The sequence below is a fragment of the Plodia interpunctella genome, chromosome 27 (assembly GCF_027563975.2).
Source record: "Plodia interpunctella isolate USDA-ARS_2022_Savannah chromosome 27, ilPloInte3.2, whole genome shotgun sequence".
NCBI lineage: Eukaryota > Metazoa > Arthropoda > Insecta > Lepidoptera > Pyralidae > Plodia > Plodia interpunctella.
Genome location: NC_071320.1, coordinates 725,477 through 746,960, shown reverse-complemented (window position 1 = coordinate 746,960; position 21,484 = coordinate 725,477). Strand labels below are relative to the sequence as shown.

Genomic DNA, 21,484 nt, shown 5'->3' with positions numbered 1-21,484 from the left:
GAATTTTTGAAATCGGTTCGGCAGTTTCGGAGACTACCCGCCTCAAACATACGAACTCACAAACGCTTACATCTTTATAATAATCGTATACTTAGATAAATTAATTTCGAATATGACGTGAAAAAGTGTCTGTGAAGGTCTAATTTCTGAATAATTAATTTGATTCATATTTTCTTCGATTTTTTTGTGTCAAACTATTGGCTTTTTGTCCGTATTTACCTATACATTTATTGTTTTCGGTAATGTCCTGCTATTCGACGTATATATAATACATAAAGAAAGAAAGAAAATATTTTTATTCGACAAAATATTACATAAACTTACAACTAACTATGCGAATTAAAATTAACAATACAGTAATAATAATTGTCGAAAAGGCGGTCAGCTCAGCGTGTTGCTGCGGCGGAAACCATAGCGCTGGTTTTCAGCTGGCACCATGGGACATAGGAGGTATGGTGGCTTGAGAATAAAATGAAAAACAGACATCAATAATAAAATACCGTGAAGCTAGTTGCAGAATATAATAAATAGGTAAAATAAAAGGTACATATTATGAATAAATATTATATTATAGAAATTATTAAGAAATATATAAATTAAACCAATATACTTGAGATATATGGTGATTAAAAATCTTAATTGGCATTTACCATTAATTTGCCGCAGTAATGTAATTTCTTTTATACGGTTACGAAAGACACTAACAGATGTATATATACGTAATAATAATATACGTATATTAATCTTCCACAATTGTCTATGACATTTACTATTAAAATCATTTAATATATTTTATTTTCAATATGAAACATCCTACACAAACTGGTCGAAACATCCTACACAAACCGGTCGAAACATCCTACACAAACTGGTCGAAACATCCTACACAAACAAGTCGAAACATCCTACACAAACTGGTCGAAACATCCTACACAAACTGGTCGAAACATCCTACACAAACTGGTCGAAACATCCTACACAAACTGGTCGAAACATCCTACACAAACTGGTCGAAACATCCTACACAAACTGGTCGATACATCCTATACAAATTGGTCGAAACATCCTACACAAACTGGTCGATACATCCTACACAAACTGGTCGAAACATCCTACACAAACTGGTCGAAACATCCTACACAAACTGGTCGAAACATCCTACACAAACTGGTCGAAACATCCTACACAAACTGGTCGAAACATCCTACACAAACTGGTCGAAACATCCTATACAAACCGGTCGAAACATCCTACACAGACTGGTCGAAACATCATCAGAATTACAGAAACATAAGTAATAATGTAATAATATGTTTGCTGTTTGTTTGTAATAACTTTATTGTAAGAAAACAAGCACATTAATCAAAATATGTTGGAATCGTTCAGTTTGTTTGTAAGTCATTTTATCCGAGCGTGTTAGAGCGTGGGATATTTGATTATTTAGTGTGGACATGCCTCACTTCGATGGATCTCAGAGCGTTTCGACCGCTGCGGCCGCGCTCTTATTCTTCTTCATAGTCGTATTCCTCATGGCTGATGATCGTGGTTATTACATGGAATGAAACACACACAATAACTTTCTTACACACAATAACTTTCTTGGCATTATTAATGGAGTGGTTTGCCATTGCCTTCTCCATTTCACACACAAGTTAATAATCAACCAGTGTGCAGGTTTCCTCGCGATGTTTTCTTTCACCGGAAGCAAGTGGTGGTCTATGAAAACTACTATACATGAGTCAGATTGGTATACAAACTCATGTGGAACGATTAGGATTCGAACCTGGGACCTATCGATCCACAGGCGGGCGTGTTAACCATTACACCACCACCGATTTTTATTCCACCAGCGCTGTCTTTACAATCCGTCAATTTTCTTGAGGATGGAATAATTTACAAAATTAATCATTCATAAAATATACATTACCACAGTACTAAGATTAATTATTTAAAAGTCCGATACTAAAATTAATTTTTATCTTTGTTAAAATTTGAAAAATTGTAATGACAGCGACAGTGACAGCGCGGCCACAGCGGTCGAAAACTCTCTGGGAAACACCCCTGAAGTAAGAGACGCCCAATACTTTATTAGTTTTTTGACAGTTTCACTGTCAATCAGAGAACTAGTGTGTATGCAACTACTTGTCGCATTTACATTGGTACCAATGTAGTCGTAAAAGTCATGTCAGATGCCCTTAGGCGACTCGATTAAAATCTGACACCAGTGTTAGCAATAACACACTCGATAAGATAAGTTTATTGCAAAAAAATAATTTTTGACACAATCTTTTATTGTCGCCAGAGAGTGTTGACTGTGACAAGTCAACACTCAACGCGTGACAAAACAAATCTTGTCCGTGCTGTCAACCGTTTGAGGAGTTCCGTCGTAGGGAGTCGATCCTGGTCCACCATGGTCTTACTTATACCGTTGCATTGCCATTGGACCTGAAGCGATGTGTAAAATTTCAATTGCTAATTATCCATTGGAGAACTTTTTAGTCAATCCTGGGTGCACCATTCTGTCATGGATAACGTATAGATATATAAAACTTCAGAATCATCGGTTGTAAATTGTAAAATCTAATCAAGGGCTGCAAACTGGAGATTAGCAAACCATCCGTAAAATTGTCACATTTTAACCTCAATTCCACTAAGTTTTTAGAGTTTCGCAATTTTTCCTTCTGTCTACCCCGTGAGGCATAAAAACGTAATATGTATCGTGAGCAAGTTATTAATTCGCTTTTTGGATCCTTCCTCAGCTCGGAGCCCAAGGCTTTTGAACAAACAACGAACGAAATGCCGAAAAAAAAAAACTATTTTCAGATAAAATTGTACAATACAGTATGGCATATATTTTTTTAACTACGCTAAGAAATAAATTATACTTATTGATAAAATGTGATTAAAGTTAAACCAAGCAACTTACTTTGATGCAGTTTTCACTGTTATTTAGACAATTCGTCTCCAATTTATAGACCTCGTGCGAAGCCGGGCTGGTTCGCTTGTATTATAATTGTTTTCACCATCATATCCACTTAACACCAACGTGCGTACAAAACTGTAACGCCGCTCTCCGTCTCTTTCAGTCTAACCTAACATTCATCGCGACAATACGTGTGTTTGTTTATTAATATATACTAAACTCTGTGGTGATCTGGTATGTACATTTTTCTAATTGTAATTAGTGATTTACGTGTTAGATTTTTTTGTTGAAGTGAAAGATAAAGTGCGCGGTTTTGTTTTGACAAGAATGTTATAAAAATGTTATGTTTTTAAATTTAAATACAGTAAGCCTAAATCTATCCATTATCAACAATATGGAAATCGTTACATGTTATGAAAAATCGCGTCGCATCTGTTTGTATGATAGCGATAAACTCAAAAACTACCGGACGGATTTTTGTAAGGTTCTCACCAATAGACAGTGTGATTCGCGAGGAAGGTTTAGGTGTGTAATGAATTATCGTTTTACTCAAATCCAGGACGGGCAAATGTATACTTAAAGACTAAATTTTTAATTATTTTTTGAAAATTAAAAACTTTATGCGTGAATAAATATTTAAATTAAAATGTGTTAATTTTAAATTTATCTTAATTATAGTAATTTTACCTATTGATATAAAATTTCTATGTAATATAAAAGTTATTGTGAAAAACCCTATAAAGGTCTAATTTCTGAATAAATTATTTGATTTGATTTCCGTGGGAATTTCGGGATAAAAAGTAGTCTTATGATATTCCAGATTATACTTATTTTACCCGTATACCAAATTTCATAACAATCTGTCCAGTAAATTTTGAGTGAAAGAGTAACAAACATACATACACATCATCCTCACAAACTCTCGCATTAATAATATTAATAGGATTTCTACATTAATTTCGTTTCTAATAGTTTAACAAAGTACATAAAGTAATGATCCAAACTGTATAAAGGCATGTTATGATTGTGTTCAAGTGACGGCATTACGAATTATTACGAAATTTGGTACACGAGTAGAATATAACCTTGAATAACACATAGGGTTTTTATCCCGAAATACCCACGGGAGCGAAGCTCCCGGGCGCAGCTAGTATACATATGTTTACAGTACCAACAGTTCGTTGCCTATTGGCCATTTTTTAAATGCATGTTTAACTAAAGATATATTACGATCAAGCTGACTCTTCTCCCTGGCAGCAACCGTTCACGAGTTGACGTGTTGAAGTGTTTATTACAAATAAAAGTTGATACTTAAACCTGGAATGCGCGAATAATTTTTTTAAATCGAACTCACTAATTTGGATAGACATCTGCCTATATGCACGATTGGTCGTAACATATCCATTCATTTAGAACGAGACGGAAGAGGAAAAATAAAACGCACGCGAACGAACTGAAAATTGATTATATACATCGTAAAATTATGTTTCTATCTGGTATCATTGATCGAGCGAGCTGAACTGAAAATTGATTATATACATCGTAAAATTATGTTTCTATCTGGTATCATTGATCGAGCGAGCTGAACTGAACATTGATTATATACATCGTAAAATTATGTTTCTATCTGGTATCATTCTACTTGGGGCAAATATATATATATTTTTTATGTATGTGTGTTTTTAACGCGCTAACTTTCGAACTTATATTGAATATTTTTCTTTACCTTGAGAGCTTATAGTCAACAACAGCATTTCTACAGATGGTTGACGCCAGGCAAGCGGTTCGATGTAAAATCATAACCGAATCTTCACTATTTTGAGGCTATTTTTACGCTTGTCCCAGGTTTCGCGGCGTAACAGCCCCGAATAAAGCCACACACGCTAAAATGAGAGAAAATATTAACTATGTAAAACAAAGTCGCTTCCCGCTGTCTGTCCCTTTTAAATATTTAAAACTACGCTACGGATTTTGATGGTAGTATTTATAATAGATATAGGGTGATTCTTAAGGAAATTTTAGGTGAACAATTTGTTCTGGTTTTACTTGGGCGAATCAGGAATGGTCCGCCAATCCTTATATATTACAAAACAATGTCTTCTACCGCGTCTGTTTGTCTGTTCTGTTCGCGATAAACTCAAAAACTACAGCACGGATTTTCATGCGGTTTTCACCAATAGACAGTGTGGTTCCTGAGGAAGGTTTTGGTGTAATTTATTGTTTTTACCCGAACGAATATAGTATAAAATAAAGTCGCACTCAGCGTATGTCTGTTTCTAAGCTTTCTCAACGGATTTTTGGAACGCCTACCACGTAATATTTGTATGTTCACGTCTCTTTTTCCCATATCGTGTACGCACCGTGTAAGAAAAAGACAGAACGTGTAGACACAATGACGTACTACCTACGTGTTTTATGTTACATGGTTATAACACAAATATGTGTTTATTTAACAAGGTCAAAGTGTGCAAATTTTCATTATTTGTATTTAGTGTACCGAAATAGTTATATTATTGTTATATTATGTAACTAGTGTTTAACTTTGACCCTAATGTAAAATGAATTACCTAAATTGATATATATATATATATATATATATATATATATATATATATATATATATATATATATATATATATATATACGCCGTATGTATGTACGCCGTATATATATGTATATTACTAAATTATATTATATATATACGCCGATTATCACGCAATCTAACATAACTTTATCAATTTTATCATCCATACCATATTAAAAATATTTGTGAAATTTGATAAAATACGTTTCAAACTCGTGCAATGTTCGTGCGTTCGCGTCGGCATCTGTCGGAGTTTGGCGTTAGTGTGTAGACGGTAAATTCAAATTAAAATCATTTATTCAGAAATTAGACCTTTACAGGCACTATTTCACGTCAATTTTGATAAATAAATAAATATATTAGGACAAATCACACAGATTGAGCTAGCCCCAAAGTAAGTTCTAGACTTGTGTTATGGGATACTAACTCAACGATACTATATTTTATAACATATACATATGTAGATAAACATCCAAGAACCGGGCCAATCAGAAAAATATCATTTTCCATCATGACCCGACCGGGGATCGAACCCGGGACCTCTCGGTTCAGTGGCAAGCACTTTACCACTTCGCCACCGGTCGTCAAATTAAATGATTTAAATAGCAATTTCACACAAACTACTGACATTTCGGAATGACCACTGCTGAGAAATGCCGAAAGAAACTCATTTGAACAGTGTTGGTCCCTATCATGCCAGAAGGGCTTACCATTATTGTTTCTTATATATATATATATTTTCTAATAATATATAAAAGTACATAATGTTAAATACCACTTCTTCTCAGCAGTGGTCGTTCAGAAATGTCAGTAATATGCAGTTTTTGAAGTAATTACTATCCATACTAATTATAGATGCGAAAATCTGTCTGTCTATGGTTCCGCTTTCACGGCTAAATTTTTGGACCGATTTTGATGAAATTTGGTATACATATAGTTAAAGAAACTCGTTCGAAAATGGGCAATTTTTTTTTTCAAAAATTAAATCCCAATTTCTATAATTGGGGTGAAAGTTTATATGATAATTATGCCTGAATAAATGATATTTATCTATTTCATTTATTATTGGTCGAAAAGTATTCGCGTAAACTAAAAAAAAAGCGGTACTACATACGTTGTTTACTGTCAACATGTCTACCAAAAACATCTCCCAAACATCTTTAATACACAGAACATGTTTTGAAACACATCAAATACTCTCAACGACTTCCCACGATTGTAGGAAATAATGTTACTAGTACGTTTTTGCAATCACTTCCACTCGCGTTAAAGGTGTTTTTGTTTGTCTGTCTGTTGATTGACTTATCGTATCGACTTGTGTTTTACATTTTACGGGTGCGACAGAGCCCCGTAGGCATAACAATTAAAGTTACGCACTGAAAAACAAATGTATTTTAAATGTGAAAAAATCACTTAGGTAATTTTTGTTCAAAATGAATGACATAAAAATGACACACGTTAAAAAAAGTCCTTATTTAGAAAATATCCCTTACTCCTCGCTCCTCTCCTCCTAAGCTTCTCGCTGACGTAAAAGTAAATCAAGGGAAACGGCTCTTAATTTCAGATTCTTTATTGTACTTTCTAACCTCAATTCCACAAATAAGTCCATCATACAGCTAAACTTGTCCTGAGTTCCGGAACCCATGGTTCTATCTAACCCGTAAGGAACAAAGACGTGCTACGTATTTGTATCTCTTGCTAGGCTATATCTGTCTATCGCGCACCTCCTCAAATTCTTATCAGAATAGAAATTTGAAAGTCCTGAGAAAAAGGGTAACTGCTGAGTCAAAAATCCTGAGATTTTGTTGCAATATGAGAACTCTCTTACGTAATTTGCAATTAAATATTGCATTTTGTTGTTTTTCACAGGAGTAGTGTGTAAAAAAAATGTTCAACTTATTTGTTAGGTAATTATAGTAAGTATTTCAATTTCATTTGACCCGTTATTGGTTATTTTTTTTAAGTTTTAAGTACCTATATTTACCTTCATTTTAACAGCTGTTGGTCTTAATAAACTATTATATGTTGCTGTGATTTTTGGACCTTTTAATTCACGCAATCAACACCGCTTACCGCACACCGTGAGTAACAATATTTTTCTCATCGAACTATCTACATAGCTAAAATTTTAATAGTGTTCGTGCGTTTGTCTGTTCGTCCGTCTGTTACAGCCAATTTGCTCCGAATCTACTGGACCAAACCAGTTGAAATTTGGTAAGACGTACCAAGTATTTTTTTGTTTAATAAAGGTGAAAATTTTATTTATTTATTTATTTATTTATTACAAGAAAACTTATAAGAATTCTATAAGTCCAGCTTACAAGGTCTTCCAGCTCAGACCTATTTATTCTGTGACTATTTAGCCTACATACGAATGAGATTGTTAAATTTAACCTGAATATTGGATACCATTTCATTTCCCAATTGAGGAAATAACCGCAAACAATTTTGTAATGTAATCGTATCGCATATCCTACACCAGACTGACATTGTTATTGAAAACCTATTTAAGTGTTTCAAAACTGTAGTATATGTATAACCATTTGAGCGATTTTCCGGTTTCTTCTTCGGCCATAGAGCGACGGAGCCCATGGTAGGTTTTCTTACTTTCCTTCCTTTTTCACGCGGTCGGCATCCCTAGTTGTCTGACTATTGTCACGCATATCATCTTTGATGACATCAAGCCAGCACTTCTTGGGTTTGCCTTCAGTCGGAGCCTGATAAATGTTCACGCAATTTGCTGGTTTGTCCAAGACGTGGCCGTACAAAGCAAAGGCTGCAAGTTAAAGTTATTGAACAGCTAGTGACAGCCTCAAAAGGCTGTCGCTGGCTGATAATAGGTATGTCAGAATGCAAACATTCTGACATACCTATTATCATCCTCTGCCCCGTCTGTCTTTCGCGATAAACTCAAAACTATTATACGGATTTTCGTGCTGTTTTCGTGTAGACATTGTGATTCCTGAGGAAGGTTTAGGTGTATATTATTGTGTATATTACCGGAGCGAAGTAGGGACGGGTCGCTAGTTATTATAATAAAATAGAAAAAATTCTGCAGATAAAAATTTAAATTTTTAATAACATATGCGTGACATGTAATTAGTAGTTATATTAATTAGGACAGCTTTTGTCGGGTGGTTCCTCCCTAAAATATAACCCCTCCGTGGATGTTGTACGAGGCGACTAAGGGACATAAAGCCTTCGTAACTGACAGACATTCTTAAGAAGGAATCTTCAAAATTTTAGGCTTTATTTTTACGCTACTCCCTGTCTCCGCAGCGTCACAGCTTCAAATGCAACCTGGAACACGCGAAGGTAAGAGAGAGAGAGAAAAAGAAAGAGAGAAAAAACATCCTTGAACACTACAACATGATACACAAAACATTGATGACAAAATTCATATTTCTCTTTTATGGACGTTCTCAGAAAGTGTCCTAGATGAAATTGTAGAAACTATATTTGTAAAATTACCCAATTAAAAGTTGAAATTAAATCGTCAACACAATTAAAAACCACTTGGAGTGTTACAAAATATTAATTTGTGACAAAATTATAACAATAAACAGGATTATGACATTGCAATCATAATTTTTGTTTCAACATTGTGTTCTCACGGAACATCACGAGGTTGTACAGAATTATTTTGTTACCTTTTGTTTGTGGATCGAAAGGTGCAATTTCTGAAGTCATCTTTCGAATATGTGCTGCTAAAACCTGACCTTGTCTCTGTCTCCGCATGCTCCCGGTTTCATTCGGAGCTGTGACGCCACGAAGCAAAGACATTTCTACCTATAATTACCTACTAACTCCTAGAATCGTTCCTGCTAATCTTACTAATATGATAAATGCTAAAATTTGTGAGGATACACGTGTGTATCGATATTTGTTACTCTTTCACGCGAAATCTAATGGACGGATTGTTATGAAATTTGGTACACGGGTAGAATATAACCTGGAATAACAGATAGGGTACTTTTTATACCGAAATTCCCACGGGAGCGAAGCCCCGGGGCGCAGACAATATAGTATTAAATAAACAGAAAGTACGCCTTAGTGCGTAATTAAGTTTATAAACCTAGTTATAACTTATGATTTTTTTGTAATTGTTGCTACAAAAAGTTCATCTATACTAGCTTTTGCCCGCGGCTTCGCCCGCGTGAATTTATCTATGAAAGCTATTTTCATACAAACTTTGACCCCGCATTATAGTCATTCGGGGGATGATTTTTTGAAAAAAAAAAAAAAAAAACAGTACCCTATGTTTGAACAGGGGATCTTTAACTATATGCATACCGAATTTGATCAAAATCGGCCCAGCGGTTTAGCCGTGAAAGCGGAACAGACAAACATACAGACTTTCGTATTTATAATATTCGTATAGAATGTATGAATGTTTGGTAATACACGAACGTGGTGTATGTATGACCACAATTATTATTGTTAATTAGTCCGCAATCATGCTATCTCCCTCCCACGGTATGTGCAAGTCTTTGTTTTGTAAACAGCACAACGAGTTACAAAGATTACTATGATTTTGTTGAGACAATCTTCGAATGACCTCACCAATAATTGGTGGGTCTAAGGTCATATTTATTGAAAAAGTAGCTTTTTGATTTTTTTTTTGTTTTAGAAGAAGAATAATAATAATAGTAAATATCAAGACCTAGCAATCGAAATCAAAACTCAGTGGAAAGCCCAAACTGTTCACATTATACCTATAGTATTGTCTTCAATTGGCATCATACCTAAATCATTGAAACACTATATATACCCGGGCCAATCAGAAAAAGATCATTTTCCATCATGACCCGACCGGGGATCGAACCCGGGACTTCTCGGTTCAGTGGCATGAACCTTACCACTGCGCCACCGAATATTATTTGATAGCACCTATATGCAATTTGCTCCAAAACAACGAACCAAACAGCGCTATACATTTTGGAGATTAAGACCGTTAGAATACTGTTATCGCTACTCCGTATCTTGCCCCATCATCTGGAGTCGGCGCAAAATGTCGATTCCCTTGACAATTCTCTATCTTTTGTTATATTTGGATCCACCCCCAGCACCCTCACATCCTCCCTGACACAATCCATCCATCCTTCCTAGGTCTTCCTCGTCCTCTATATCCAAGTACCTTCCTATTTAAAGCTTTCCTCAGTAAATGATTCTCTTCTCTCCTCATCACGTGTCCAAAAATTATATCATAATGTTACTAATACAGTTTTGGGTCGCTTTTTGAGAAATTACTATATAAAAATTAAATTTGAAAACGTGCCTGTGAAAGTACAATTTCTGAATAAATAATTTTCTTTTTGTTTTACAATTTTAGACTTTATTAAAAAGCATTAAACAAGTACATAGATTTATTTTCTGTTGCGACTTCGTATTAAAACGGAATTGGGATAGTTGAATTAAAATTAGACGCGGTAAGTAGTCGTAGAAGTCATGTCAGATGCCTTTAGGCGACTTGAATAAAATCTGACACCAGTGTTAGCAACAACACACTCGATATATGATGATAATGAATTGGTAATATCCACACAGCGCCATCTAGGGTTTTTATTGCATTTTTTTAAATTATTATTTATTTTTCCGGGATGAAAGGTACCCTATGTCCTTCTCCGTACTTGAAACTACATGTATGCAAAATTTCGAGAAGATTGGTTGAGTAGATAGAGCGTGAAGAGGTATCAAGCAAACATACTTTCACATTTTATAATTTAGGGTTAGGATACTGGTCAAGTGCGAGTTGGACTCACCCATTAACGGTTCTGTAGTAATATAGATTAAGGTTGCAAATTGACTACTGTCCATCTAGTTAGATCAGATACGTTTTTTTAAATGTCAAAAAAACATATTATGTAGCAATGACAGTCAAATTGGATGGATTTGTGACATTTAAACCTTGTGACGTCACAATTTTGGGGTAAAAAATTACTACCTAACTTTCGCCTTTGTAATTTTGTAAGTATGTTTGTTACTTATTCACGTTCAAACAGTTGGTACGATTTTTATGAAATCTGGTAAGTATTTTGTATATATATATATATATATATATATATATATATATATATATATATATATATATATATATATATATATATATATATAGTTCATACCTTGGGAAATGTGGCACTTTTTATCCGGAAAGGATTTGGTGAAAAAGTCTATTAATCAATAGCGCTTTAAAAAGTAGATGGCGCTACTGTGTAACACCGCTGCTAGTATAATATAAAATTTGACATCAAAAAATGCCTGCGTATGTCTAATATTTATGAATAAATTATTTGAATTACATAATATAAACATTTTAACAGAAATAAAAATTAAATTAAATTAATTTGTATCTTTCTCAAATACAATTTCACACAACATTTGACCACAACTCACACACACTTTGCATAACGCAGTCTATCAGCCTATAATAACACTCCAATTACAATTGTATCGGGCTGTCTGTTTTTACGCTCGTAACGCAGAAACTCATTGTCCTATTGACTAATGTAATTAGTGCTTTTTTTTTAATTCTCATGGACGGAAACGAAATATAGGTTAGGAAATTAATTATATTGAGTTAACTATAATTCGAACTATAGCTGAAGAGATCCCTTTATGGTGTAAGCCCGCCATTAAATATTTAACTTATTATTGTAGTGTATGTATTAGTATATTATTGTAACATTATATTCTTTGTACAATAAATATATTACAAACAAATATATGTTAATAAAGATGGCCGTCGGTGAATATGTACAAATAATTTGTGATCGAGGTGACGTTGAAAAAATTGGGAAAAAAAATATAGTTTTCTTTTTCAAGTTCCGTTGATTTTTTTGTAGAAATCAAAAAGTAAAAAATAAATCGTTTATAGGATCATTTTGTCTGTCTGTCAAAACCCTTTTTATCGAGAGCAATTTATATCAATTATGTACTCGAACGAATATTTCATTTTAGAACAAACGCGTCAAAGAAATCTTGACGACCTTCGTGGCCTAATAATGGTCATCACGCCGGACTGTGCTACATTGGAGGTCCCGGGTTCAATCCCCGGTCAGCTCAAAGTAGAAAACGATTTTTTTCAGATTATCCTGTGTCATGGATGTTTATCTATATATGTATAAGTTATAGAATATAGTATCGTTGAATTAGTATCCCATAACACAATTTTCGAACTTACTTTGGGGCTAGCTCAATCTGTGTGATTTGTTACTATATATTTTCTCTATATGCTGGACCGATGTCCCCATGAAAAGCCTCAAAAGACAGAGCAACGGCCCGTGAATTACAGAAATAATGATATCTGTATTGTTTCAGATATTAACATTATATTAGAAGAAACTCACAATGTCCCAGCTAAGGATATGCGGTGTAACTCTGACTTCAGCGTGGCTACTTACTGTCTTTTTCTATATCATCGACAAGAGTATGGCTGTGAGTTTTTTACGAATACAATAATATCCACCTATACAGAGTTACTTGTGAAACATCTACACATAAGACCCACATTTGTCAATTGACGTGTTTGGAGAAAAGGCTGCGGTGAAGTTTGTTGCGACGCTTCTTCATCTGCGCTTTGGTAGTCGGCAGTAGTCTTAGTTTTAAGTTAATTTTTGACGTCAATCAGTGATGTTAAGCGTCGTATGTTGAATGAAGAATTTTGAACATAACATCAGCAACTTCGCAGGGTCGGATGTATCAGGGAAAGACATTGATAAAAGGACGTACTTCACTCTCGTCTACGTCAGCCGCAAACAGCAGCTCGCGTTGTCGTGTTCCGGTGTGAGGGCGAGAGAGGCGTGTGGTCACAGGGTACAGATCCTAGGACACAGAATAGGCAACGCGCGTGTGACACCGCTTGCAAAATACATATGCTTAAAAATATACTGTATTCACACTTTGTCTTTACTAATTTTGATCTCATAAACAATGGAATCGACAAATTATCATCTCGATTAATCTAGGATAGATTTAACAAGCCTGTATCTCAATAATAATTAATAATTACTGTTCTTGACGCTTCAGAATTGACAGGTTCGCATGACACATGCAACTCTGATGGCGATCTGATACTAATTAAGCATTAAATTGAGTCGTTAATTAGTTTATAAGGGCACTTGGCTTCGTGCTTGCCTTTGAATGATTTGAATTCAGGGATTAGGGTAGAAAATTGTAAAAAATATGTATGCTATATATAAAAAATGAATATAAAGAATGTGAAAAAAAATCTTAATCTTTAAATATACGTTTATCTATTTAACGATTGAGTTTCTTTTTTTCGGAAAACTGACAAATGAAAAATTCAAAATTCTTTATTCAATTTAGGATGATATACTTACATCACTTATTGACGTCAAAAATATTACTTAAACTAAGTCTACCGCCGACTTCCAATGCGCAGGTGAAGAAGAAGCGGCGCAACAAACTTCACCGCAGCCTTTTCATCAAACACGTCAATTAACATATGTAGGTTTTCTTCTTCTTCTTGACACACTTATCTACTTATCCAACTCATGTGGGGTCGGCACAGTATGTAAGTTCCTTCCATTTCGTTCTGTCATTTGCCATATCCATTGATACTCCTTTCCTGTTCATACAATCCTTGACGCACTCCATCCATTTCTTCTTAGGTGTTCCTGTAACAAATGTTGGTCTAACATATATTAAATATTACTAAGCCACGTTCGTACGTAAACTTTTTCCCTCAAAATTACCTATTGTTTCAGTCTCTAGACGGGTATATCCCCGGGGAGGACTACCCTATATACGAGGAGGTACCCAAGGGGTTGTCCTTCACATGCAACGACAAGATTCCTGGGTATTACGCGGACCCGGAGACCATGTGTCAGGTAGGGTAGATCCTTCACGTATTTCTACAGTGTTAAAGAATTTACATTTCGATTTTGTTGGAATTATCAGTTACTTTAGTTTATTGTGTACTTACATTGTTATATTACTGATAAAAATATACACATAAATTTATATTTCAAAAAATGGTAAGCCCTTTTGGCATAACAGGGACCAACACTGTTTGAATGAGTTTCTTTCGGCATTTCTTCTCAGCAGTGGTCGTTCCGAAATGCTAGTAGTTTTGTAGCTTTGGTAAACATCATTTAATTTAGAATATGACGTGAAAAAGTACCTGTGAAGGTGTCTAATTTCTGAATAAATGATTTGATTTTGATTTAAACCCAAAATGATTCAGCTCGCTTCCAGGCTACCACACTAAACGACCTTATATAGAAAAGAGTAAGAAAGAGAGAAAATATTGCGTTGTCCTTGTTATGCAGATAAAAGAATATATAGGTTTGTCGCACTTCATAATTTTGACCATCACTATCATATCGAGTGTGTTATTGCTAACACTGGTGGGAGATTTTATTCAAGTCGCCTAACGTCTTCTGACAAGACTTCTACGGCTTACCGCCATCTAGCGGCGGGTAGTCGCGTACACACTAGTTAACTAAACCGTCCACCAGTGTGCAGGTTTCCTCACGATGTTTTCCTTCACCGGCAGCAAGTGGTGGTCGATGAAAACTATACATGAGTCAGATTGGTACACAAACTCATGTGGCACGAGTGGGATACGAACCTAAGACCTTTCGATCCACAGGCGGTCGTCTTACCATTACACCACCTGAGCTTGAGTCTTGTCTGAAACGCTAACAATTTGAGAAAGAGAAAGATATATTTTTTTTTAGGTTTGGCATTGGTGCGTGCCTGGTATAGGCGGCAATATCATGTACTCTTTCATCTGCGCTCCGGGCACCGTCTTCAACCAGCAGTCCAGGGTTTGCGACTGGTTTTTCAAGGTAATATTGCGGATCTCCAATATCCATTCACAGCTCAGCACAGCATAGCTTCTAAATGTAATTATATATAACTTTTGCAAAGCTTTTGTCCACGGCTTCGCCCGTGTGAATTTATCTGCGGAAGCGGAACAGACATGATGTTCATACAAACTTTCACCCCCCAATTATAGACGTTTGGGGGTTGATTTTTCGAAAAAAAAAAGTGGCCTATGTTTGAACGGGGTTCTTTAACTACGTACATATCGAATTCCATCAAAATCGGTCGGCGGAACAGACAGGCAGATAGACTTTCGCATTAATTAGTATGGGTAGATAATAGATATTGTATGTTTCAGGTGGACTGTCCCAGCTCGCCAGCGTATTACGGCATCAACGAGGACCTATACAAAGACGAAGCCGGAAACTATATCGCTGGGAAGAAGTAGCTATAACATACAATATTACAATATACGTAGACAGAGAAAATTGTAGACGTCGTCATTTAGCTCGCACAAGAATGAGAAACGTGTAATAGAAATACACGAGGGGAAACCCAGCGTTAATTTGTATACAAAATGACTTTAATCACTACGGACTTTCTGTCTACATGCAAAAGTCATCCCGTATTGTAATAACATTAATGAAAAAATATATAGCATACTTTTCAGCAAAAGTATGTTTCGTCACTAATGAGTGAACATCAAATGTCATAAAGTGCAATGGCACTTTATGACATTTGATGTTGACAGAAAGAGATGAACATACTTCAGCTGTATGATTTAATTTTCTGTGAATAACAGGGTTAGTCCCTCGTTGTGTGCCCAATTGTATAAAGCCTATATTGAAAGTTAAATGTAAATGTTTTATTTTATTTCGCGACGCTCGCTCGTTGTCTAAACTTTCTTTGTCTTTGAATATAGTATTGTTTAATTATGTTCCTAGCTGAATTGAAGAGCAAAAGCGCTAAATCGCAAAAAATATGTAGCATAATAATATTTTCAGGAGAAAACTGATTCTTCTTCTATGGGTGCCTCTTCATCTAGTTAAGAAAACTCATGCGCGCTTTTGATAATTAAACCTTTCTTTTATTACAACCCTTTTAATAATAATAAATAATAATAATTCTTTATTTGTCAGATCATAAAATCCTTAATTACTTATAACAGAATAGGTTATTCAGTACAATCAAACAGATATTGTATATTAATATATTTAAATAATTAAAACTATTTTACAAATTTTTATTTAACTTGCAATGTTCTATGTCTCGGCAAACCACTCCATTAATAATGCCAAGAAAGTTGTTGTGTACGTTTCATTCCTCGTAATGGCCACGACTATCAGCCATGAGGAATACGACTATGAAGAAGAAGAAAGTATATTAGGAATGCTTTTACTTGCTAACGCTTGTCACAACCACACAAGCTACATATATCTTTGTTATTGACATTGGAATGAACTGTGTAGCATGTAATTTAACCACTAAGATGGTAACATCGATAGACAAATCAATGAAAATTATATTTAAAATAAATAAATATATATTAGGATAAATCACACAGATTGAGCTAGCCCCAAAGTAAGTTCGAGACTTGTTTTATGGGATACTAACTCAACGATAATATATTTTATAACAAATACATATATAGATAAACATCCAAGACCCGGGCCAATCGGAAAAATATCATTTTCCATCATGACCCGACCGGGGATCGAACCCGGGACCTCTCGGTTCGGAGGCAAGCACTTTACCACTGCGCCACCGAGGTCGTCGAATTTAGACATTGTCAGTAATTCTCCTGCGAAAATAAAACTGCGATACCAATGAACATAATAAAACAGTACAAATATACACTGTTATATATTTACACCGTATAATTTGCACCTAGTATTGTACCTGTGTTTAGTAGATAGCTAATTATAGTTAGATTGTAAGATAAATATACAAATCTCGCAATATGTAGCCAATTGTCGAAGCAAACGTAGAGTTTTGCACACACTTTTTGAAGTGATAAAACTTCTTTAACGGCTCTGTGCACTTTTTGTGATGGGTGATAAAATGTTAAACTCGCGCCAGAACACGAAATTCGTAACACGTCAAAAATGGACAACGTAAATATTCAAGTTTTCCGGCCGGCATTCCCGTTTTTTTTTTTTACAAATACCTTGTACCACAAGAGACAAGAGATGTGCTCCAAAATGTTTTATACTATCAGACAGGCAAACAGGCATTCGGCTCACCTGATGGTAAGTGGTCACCATTGCCAATCAACGCCTGCAACACCAGCGGTGTCACACGCGCGTTGCCTACTCTGTGTCCTAGGATCTGTAGCCACAGTACCCTGTGACCACACGCCTCTCTCGCCCTCACACCGGAACACGACAATGCGAGCTGATGTTTGTCAAAGAATACTTGAAAAATTAAATACGTATACACATCTTCGATTGTAACATGCGACTATAAGCGATGATGGTACGACGACTATAAGTCATCTGATGGTAAGCGGTGGCCGCTTACCATCAGATGACTTAGTACAATTAAAAAAAGTAATTCATTGGTAGCAGTAATATTACAAAGATAAAAAAGAATTACAAAAGAAATTGTGCCAATACAATCCATACTAATATTATAAATGCGAAAGTCTGTCTATCTGTCTGTTCGTCGTGAAAGCGACTTACAAACCACTGGACCGTTTTTGATAAAATTTGGTATGTATGTTAAGTTAACCGTTCAAACATTGGCTTTATTTTTTTTAATCAACCACTAAATGATTTGTACTGACCCCGTTTGTATGAATGTATGAAATCATGTCTGTTTAGCTTTCGCAGAGAAATTCACGTAGGCGAAGTCGCGGACAAAAGCTAAGTTTTGTATAAAAAATCTACTAATATGTATACCTATGTACACAAATAAAGTACATTATGTGTAATTGTAAGGAATAATAGAAATAAAATGTGATTATGATAATACAAATAGCTATATTATTAAGATTTAGGCTGGGTTGCACCGACAACTTTGACGTTAACTTTAACCTGCGCAGAAAATCAAGTAGGTGCGCCATTTCGTCTAAACGTCAGCGGCGCGCTTGAAATCAACGTCAAATTTGACGGTGCAACTCATTCTTATAGCCAATGATTTTTACACTTTATCAACGGATTTACGTGTATTCCGAAGCACGGAGGAGTTCAGGAAAGTTTTGGTCACCCATCTAATGACCGAACATTGTCTTAACCGCCACTATCGCAGGCCGAACGCGCAAACAACTGCGCCATTGGGATCCTCAGCGCCATTGGGAATTTCCACAAGGAATTGATGTTTCTATGGGCAATATATCTGTTTATATTATATATATTATATAACAATTTACATGAAAAATGATACAATATGTTGTACAATTGATAGTACATATTGTATTTACCATTAAAACGTTACCATAGTCGTAGAATATGTAAATAAACACTTTTGGTACACATAATTCTTCCTTTATTTTATCTTTATAATGTATGCTGTACAGAGCACCAATTCAACTGGAACCGAACCGATCCTCACCGATTCACCGACTCACAACCGCATATAACTGTTTCTTTTAGAGCACCAATCGAAAATATGGGGGTGTCTCTGGTGACTCTTCATCGAAAGCAAGTTTCGCCGAAAAATTATTTTTTATATCTCAAGTTACATAAACTTTATTATCATGTTCTTATCTAACCTAATTATGTCAAGCAGAACTGAATTTACCGAATATTTTTAAATTCAAGTTTGTCTAGATTTTGAGAAACAAAAAAAAAATTATCGACGTAACGTGCTTTCGATAAATAGTGATTCTGTGAACTGTGGACACCCCGAAAATATGACATTATAATTGGTATTTGTTACGCATAATTGTGTAATCTGATAATCAAAATCTATTTATATTTAAATTGTGATCTAAACGCAGGTGCAACATCACATATTATGTCAAAATCAAAACTATAATAAATAATTACTATAGTGATGGGTCAATATGTTTTACAGAATTAGAATAAAATAAAAAATAGGTACTTAAATCCTTGAAAAATAAATAGATTAATTCAATTCCAATGTATGTTACGGCTAAACCCCGAAGTGCGGCGAAATCTAGGTTTAGCCGGCTAGAACTAGGTACAGCCGGTCTCAGTTTGTTACTCCCGTACTTAGTGTCGGATTTACCAGAAGGCTCCGACTGGAGCCCTGGACGGCAGATTGTAGTGGGAGGCAAATTAAAAATGTTACTAGGTTTCACCACAAAAGCTGTCCAAATGAGAAATTTGAATTGTTTTGCAGACACTTGCAGAAAGCAAGAGTTATGGTCATTTTGTCTTGCTGCAGCACACTAATTCTTTTAACTATTGAACCATTTACGAAAGAACGTATATAGTCTTTGACATTTAATGTGACTTATTTACGTAAGTTTGTAATGAATAATTTTCAGGGGCAATTCGTTCAACAACGAATACAACAAAAGAAGACTGATCGCCAGAAGGAAGCGACTGTCGACCGTCAGAAGAGTGCGGAGTTACTAAATGACAAATTGGGCAGTGGCCACACTTGTATCGAAAACAAAAAAATATATACTTAATATGGGGCTTGTATGACAGGTGGACACAAGTGACGTCACAAATTGTAGTAAAAAAAGTGTTTTAATTATAATATGCTGAAGATAATAAAAACAATTGAAAATCAATATCACTGTCCGATCAGGCCGTGCGAGAACTGAAAGGCTGTACACAAAAAAATACTAAATGTTATTACAAATAAAATTGATCAATTAGAGTAACATTTGATTATCATGTTTCATTATGTGAATGCATTTATACTTTTTACTTTATACTCGGGCAACTAAGTCCATTAGTCCGCGGCAGAGAGCCTAGTAAAAGAAAGTGTATTTTTATTCGTTTCTACAACATTGCTCTTTATTTATGTCAGGCGTTTTTGTGATTTTTGTTTTTTTTAAATATATTTTCATTTCATATCAATAAAGCCTAAACAATTTTAATATTATTGTAAATATTAATAATTTAAATAAATGTGTTTACAAAAATTCATACTAGTTTCATTTTTATCCTATGCTACCACTGTGTGAACTAAGAACATAGTATTTTCTTATCCAGCAATTAAGTTGAATTAAGTAAACGGGTTATTTTATAAGTGAAACAGATATTATGAACAAAAAACTAAATTAAATCTAAAATTCTTTTTATACAACAGTCATTTTCCGGGACAAAAGGTACCCTAAAATTGTTCTCCATACTTCAAACTAAGTACATGTGTGCAAAATTTTAAGAAGATTGGTTGAGTAGATACGGCGTGAAGGTGTAACAAACAAACATACTTTAGCATTTTTAATATTATGATAGCTCAAATCGCAACACACTACTGGCAAATTACTCCATCATCCAGTAAGTAACATAATTACCTAGTTAAATTTCTACAAGCAAACCCGCGTTTCCACACTAGTTCAGTTGCACTCCAATGAACATAACGAATGCAATACACACACACATATATGTATAATACGAACATGTTACTTCTATGTGTGGAGGTAAGGCCGCGTTTTGATGTAAGATTTTTATCTGCGGATTTATCTGTGATTTTCACATAAAAGTAATAATTTTTAGGGGGAAAATAGTACCGTATATTATTTTCTATATTATAAACTATATGTATGCGAGATTTCAATAAGATTAGTTCAGTAGATAAAGCGTAAAACGATAACGAACAAACACATATTTTTGTGAAAATTATATAATTTTTATTACGTCTTCACGCAAAAACTAATAAATGGATTTGGATGAAATTTGGTACACTTGTAGAACAAAATCTTGCAAAGTACGTATAGTACTTTTTATATCGAAAATCTCACAGAAGCAGAGTCGCCGGCGGTACATGTGCGCGTAGTTACTAACATTTTATTTCTAACCATACAAAAGACATCAACGCGCATGTTTTAATAAAAAATATTATTACAATTTTAAACATTAATTATTGATATTTATTGAAGTACTGTTTGTCTGTCTGTAATCAAGTCTTGAAAGTTAAATTTCGCCTTATTCCGCTTGTCCTACAGAGTTGAAATTTTCCACGTCGCTACGGTTTCCATGACAATGCATCGCGAGCATGAACAAACGGTGCACCCAGGATCGGCACCCAACGAGAGAACTCCTCAA

General features: G+C 34.9%; 1 protein-coding gene and 1 long non-coding RNA gene across 3 annotated transcripts in view; one reads left to right on the top strand and one right to left on the bottom strand.

Annotated features, from left to right (window-relative positions):
- The window catches only part of LOC128681647 (uncharacterized), a 245,846-nt gene that overhangs the window by 27,064 nt on the left and 197,298 nt on the right, over positions 1-21,484 (bottom strand). The gene's annotated exons all lie outside the window — the stretch shown is intronic.
- Positions 3,067-20,311, top strand: LOC128681644 (uncharacterized). 2 transcript variants are annotated; one of them, XM_053765694.1, is made up of 6 exons: positions 3,067-3,157; positions 12,825-12,941; positions 14,234-14,356; positions 15,209-15,319; positions 15,655-15,740; positions 19,750-20,311. In XM_053765694.1, the coding sequence occupies exons 2-6, from the start codon at positions 12,855-12,857 to the stop codon at positions 19,838-19,840; spliced, it is 498 nt and encodes a 165-aa protein (XP_053621669.1). In that variant the 5' UTR covers positions 3,067-3,157; positions 12,825-12,854; the 3' UTR covers positions 19,841-20,311. The 2 variants fall into 2 exon arrangements, with proteins under 2 accessions (XP_053621669.1, XP_053621670.1); XM_053765695.1 differs by lacking the exon at positions 19,750-20,311 and having other exon boundaries at positions 15,655-15,983.

What these genes read in the sequence shown, in the direction of transcription:
- LOC128681644 (XM_053765694.1), top strand. Translation starts at nt 12,855, where the DNA reads ATGTCCCAGCTAAGGATATGCGGTGTAACTCTGACTTCAGCGTGGCTA. An exon ending in ACCCGGAGACCATGTGTCAG is followed by an intron (nt 14,357 to 15,208) that starts GTAGGGTAGATC and finishes ATTTTTTTTTAG; the next exon opens with GTTTGGCATTGGTGCGTGCC. An exon ending in TTTGCGACTGGTTTTTCAAG is followed by an intron (nt 15,320 to 15,654) that starts GTAATATTGCGG and finishes TGTATGTTTCAG; the next exon opens with GTGGACTGTCCCAGCTCGCC.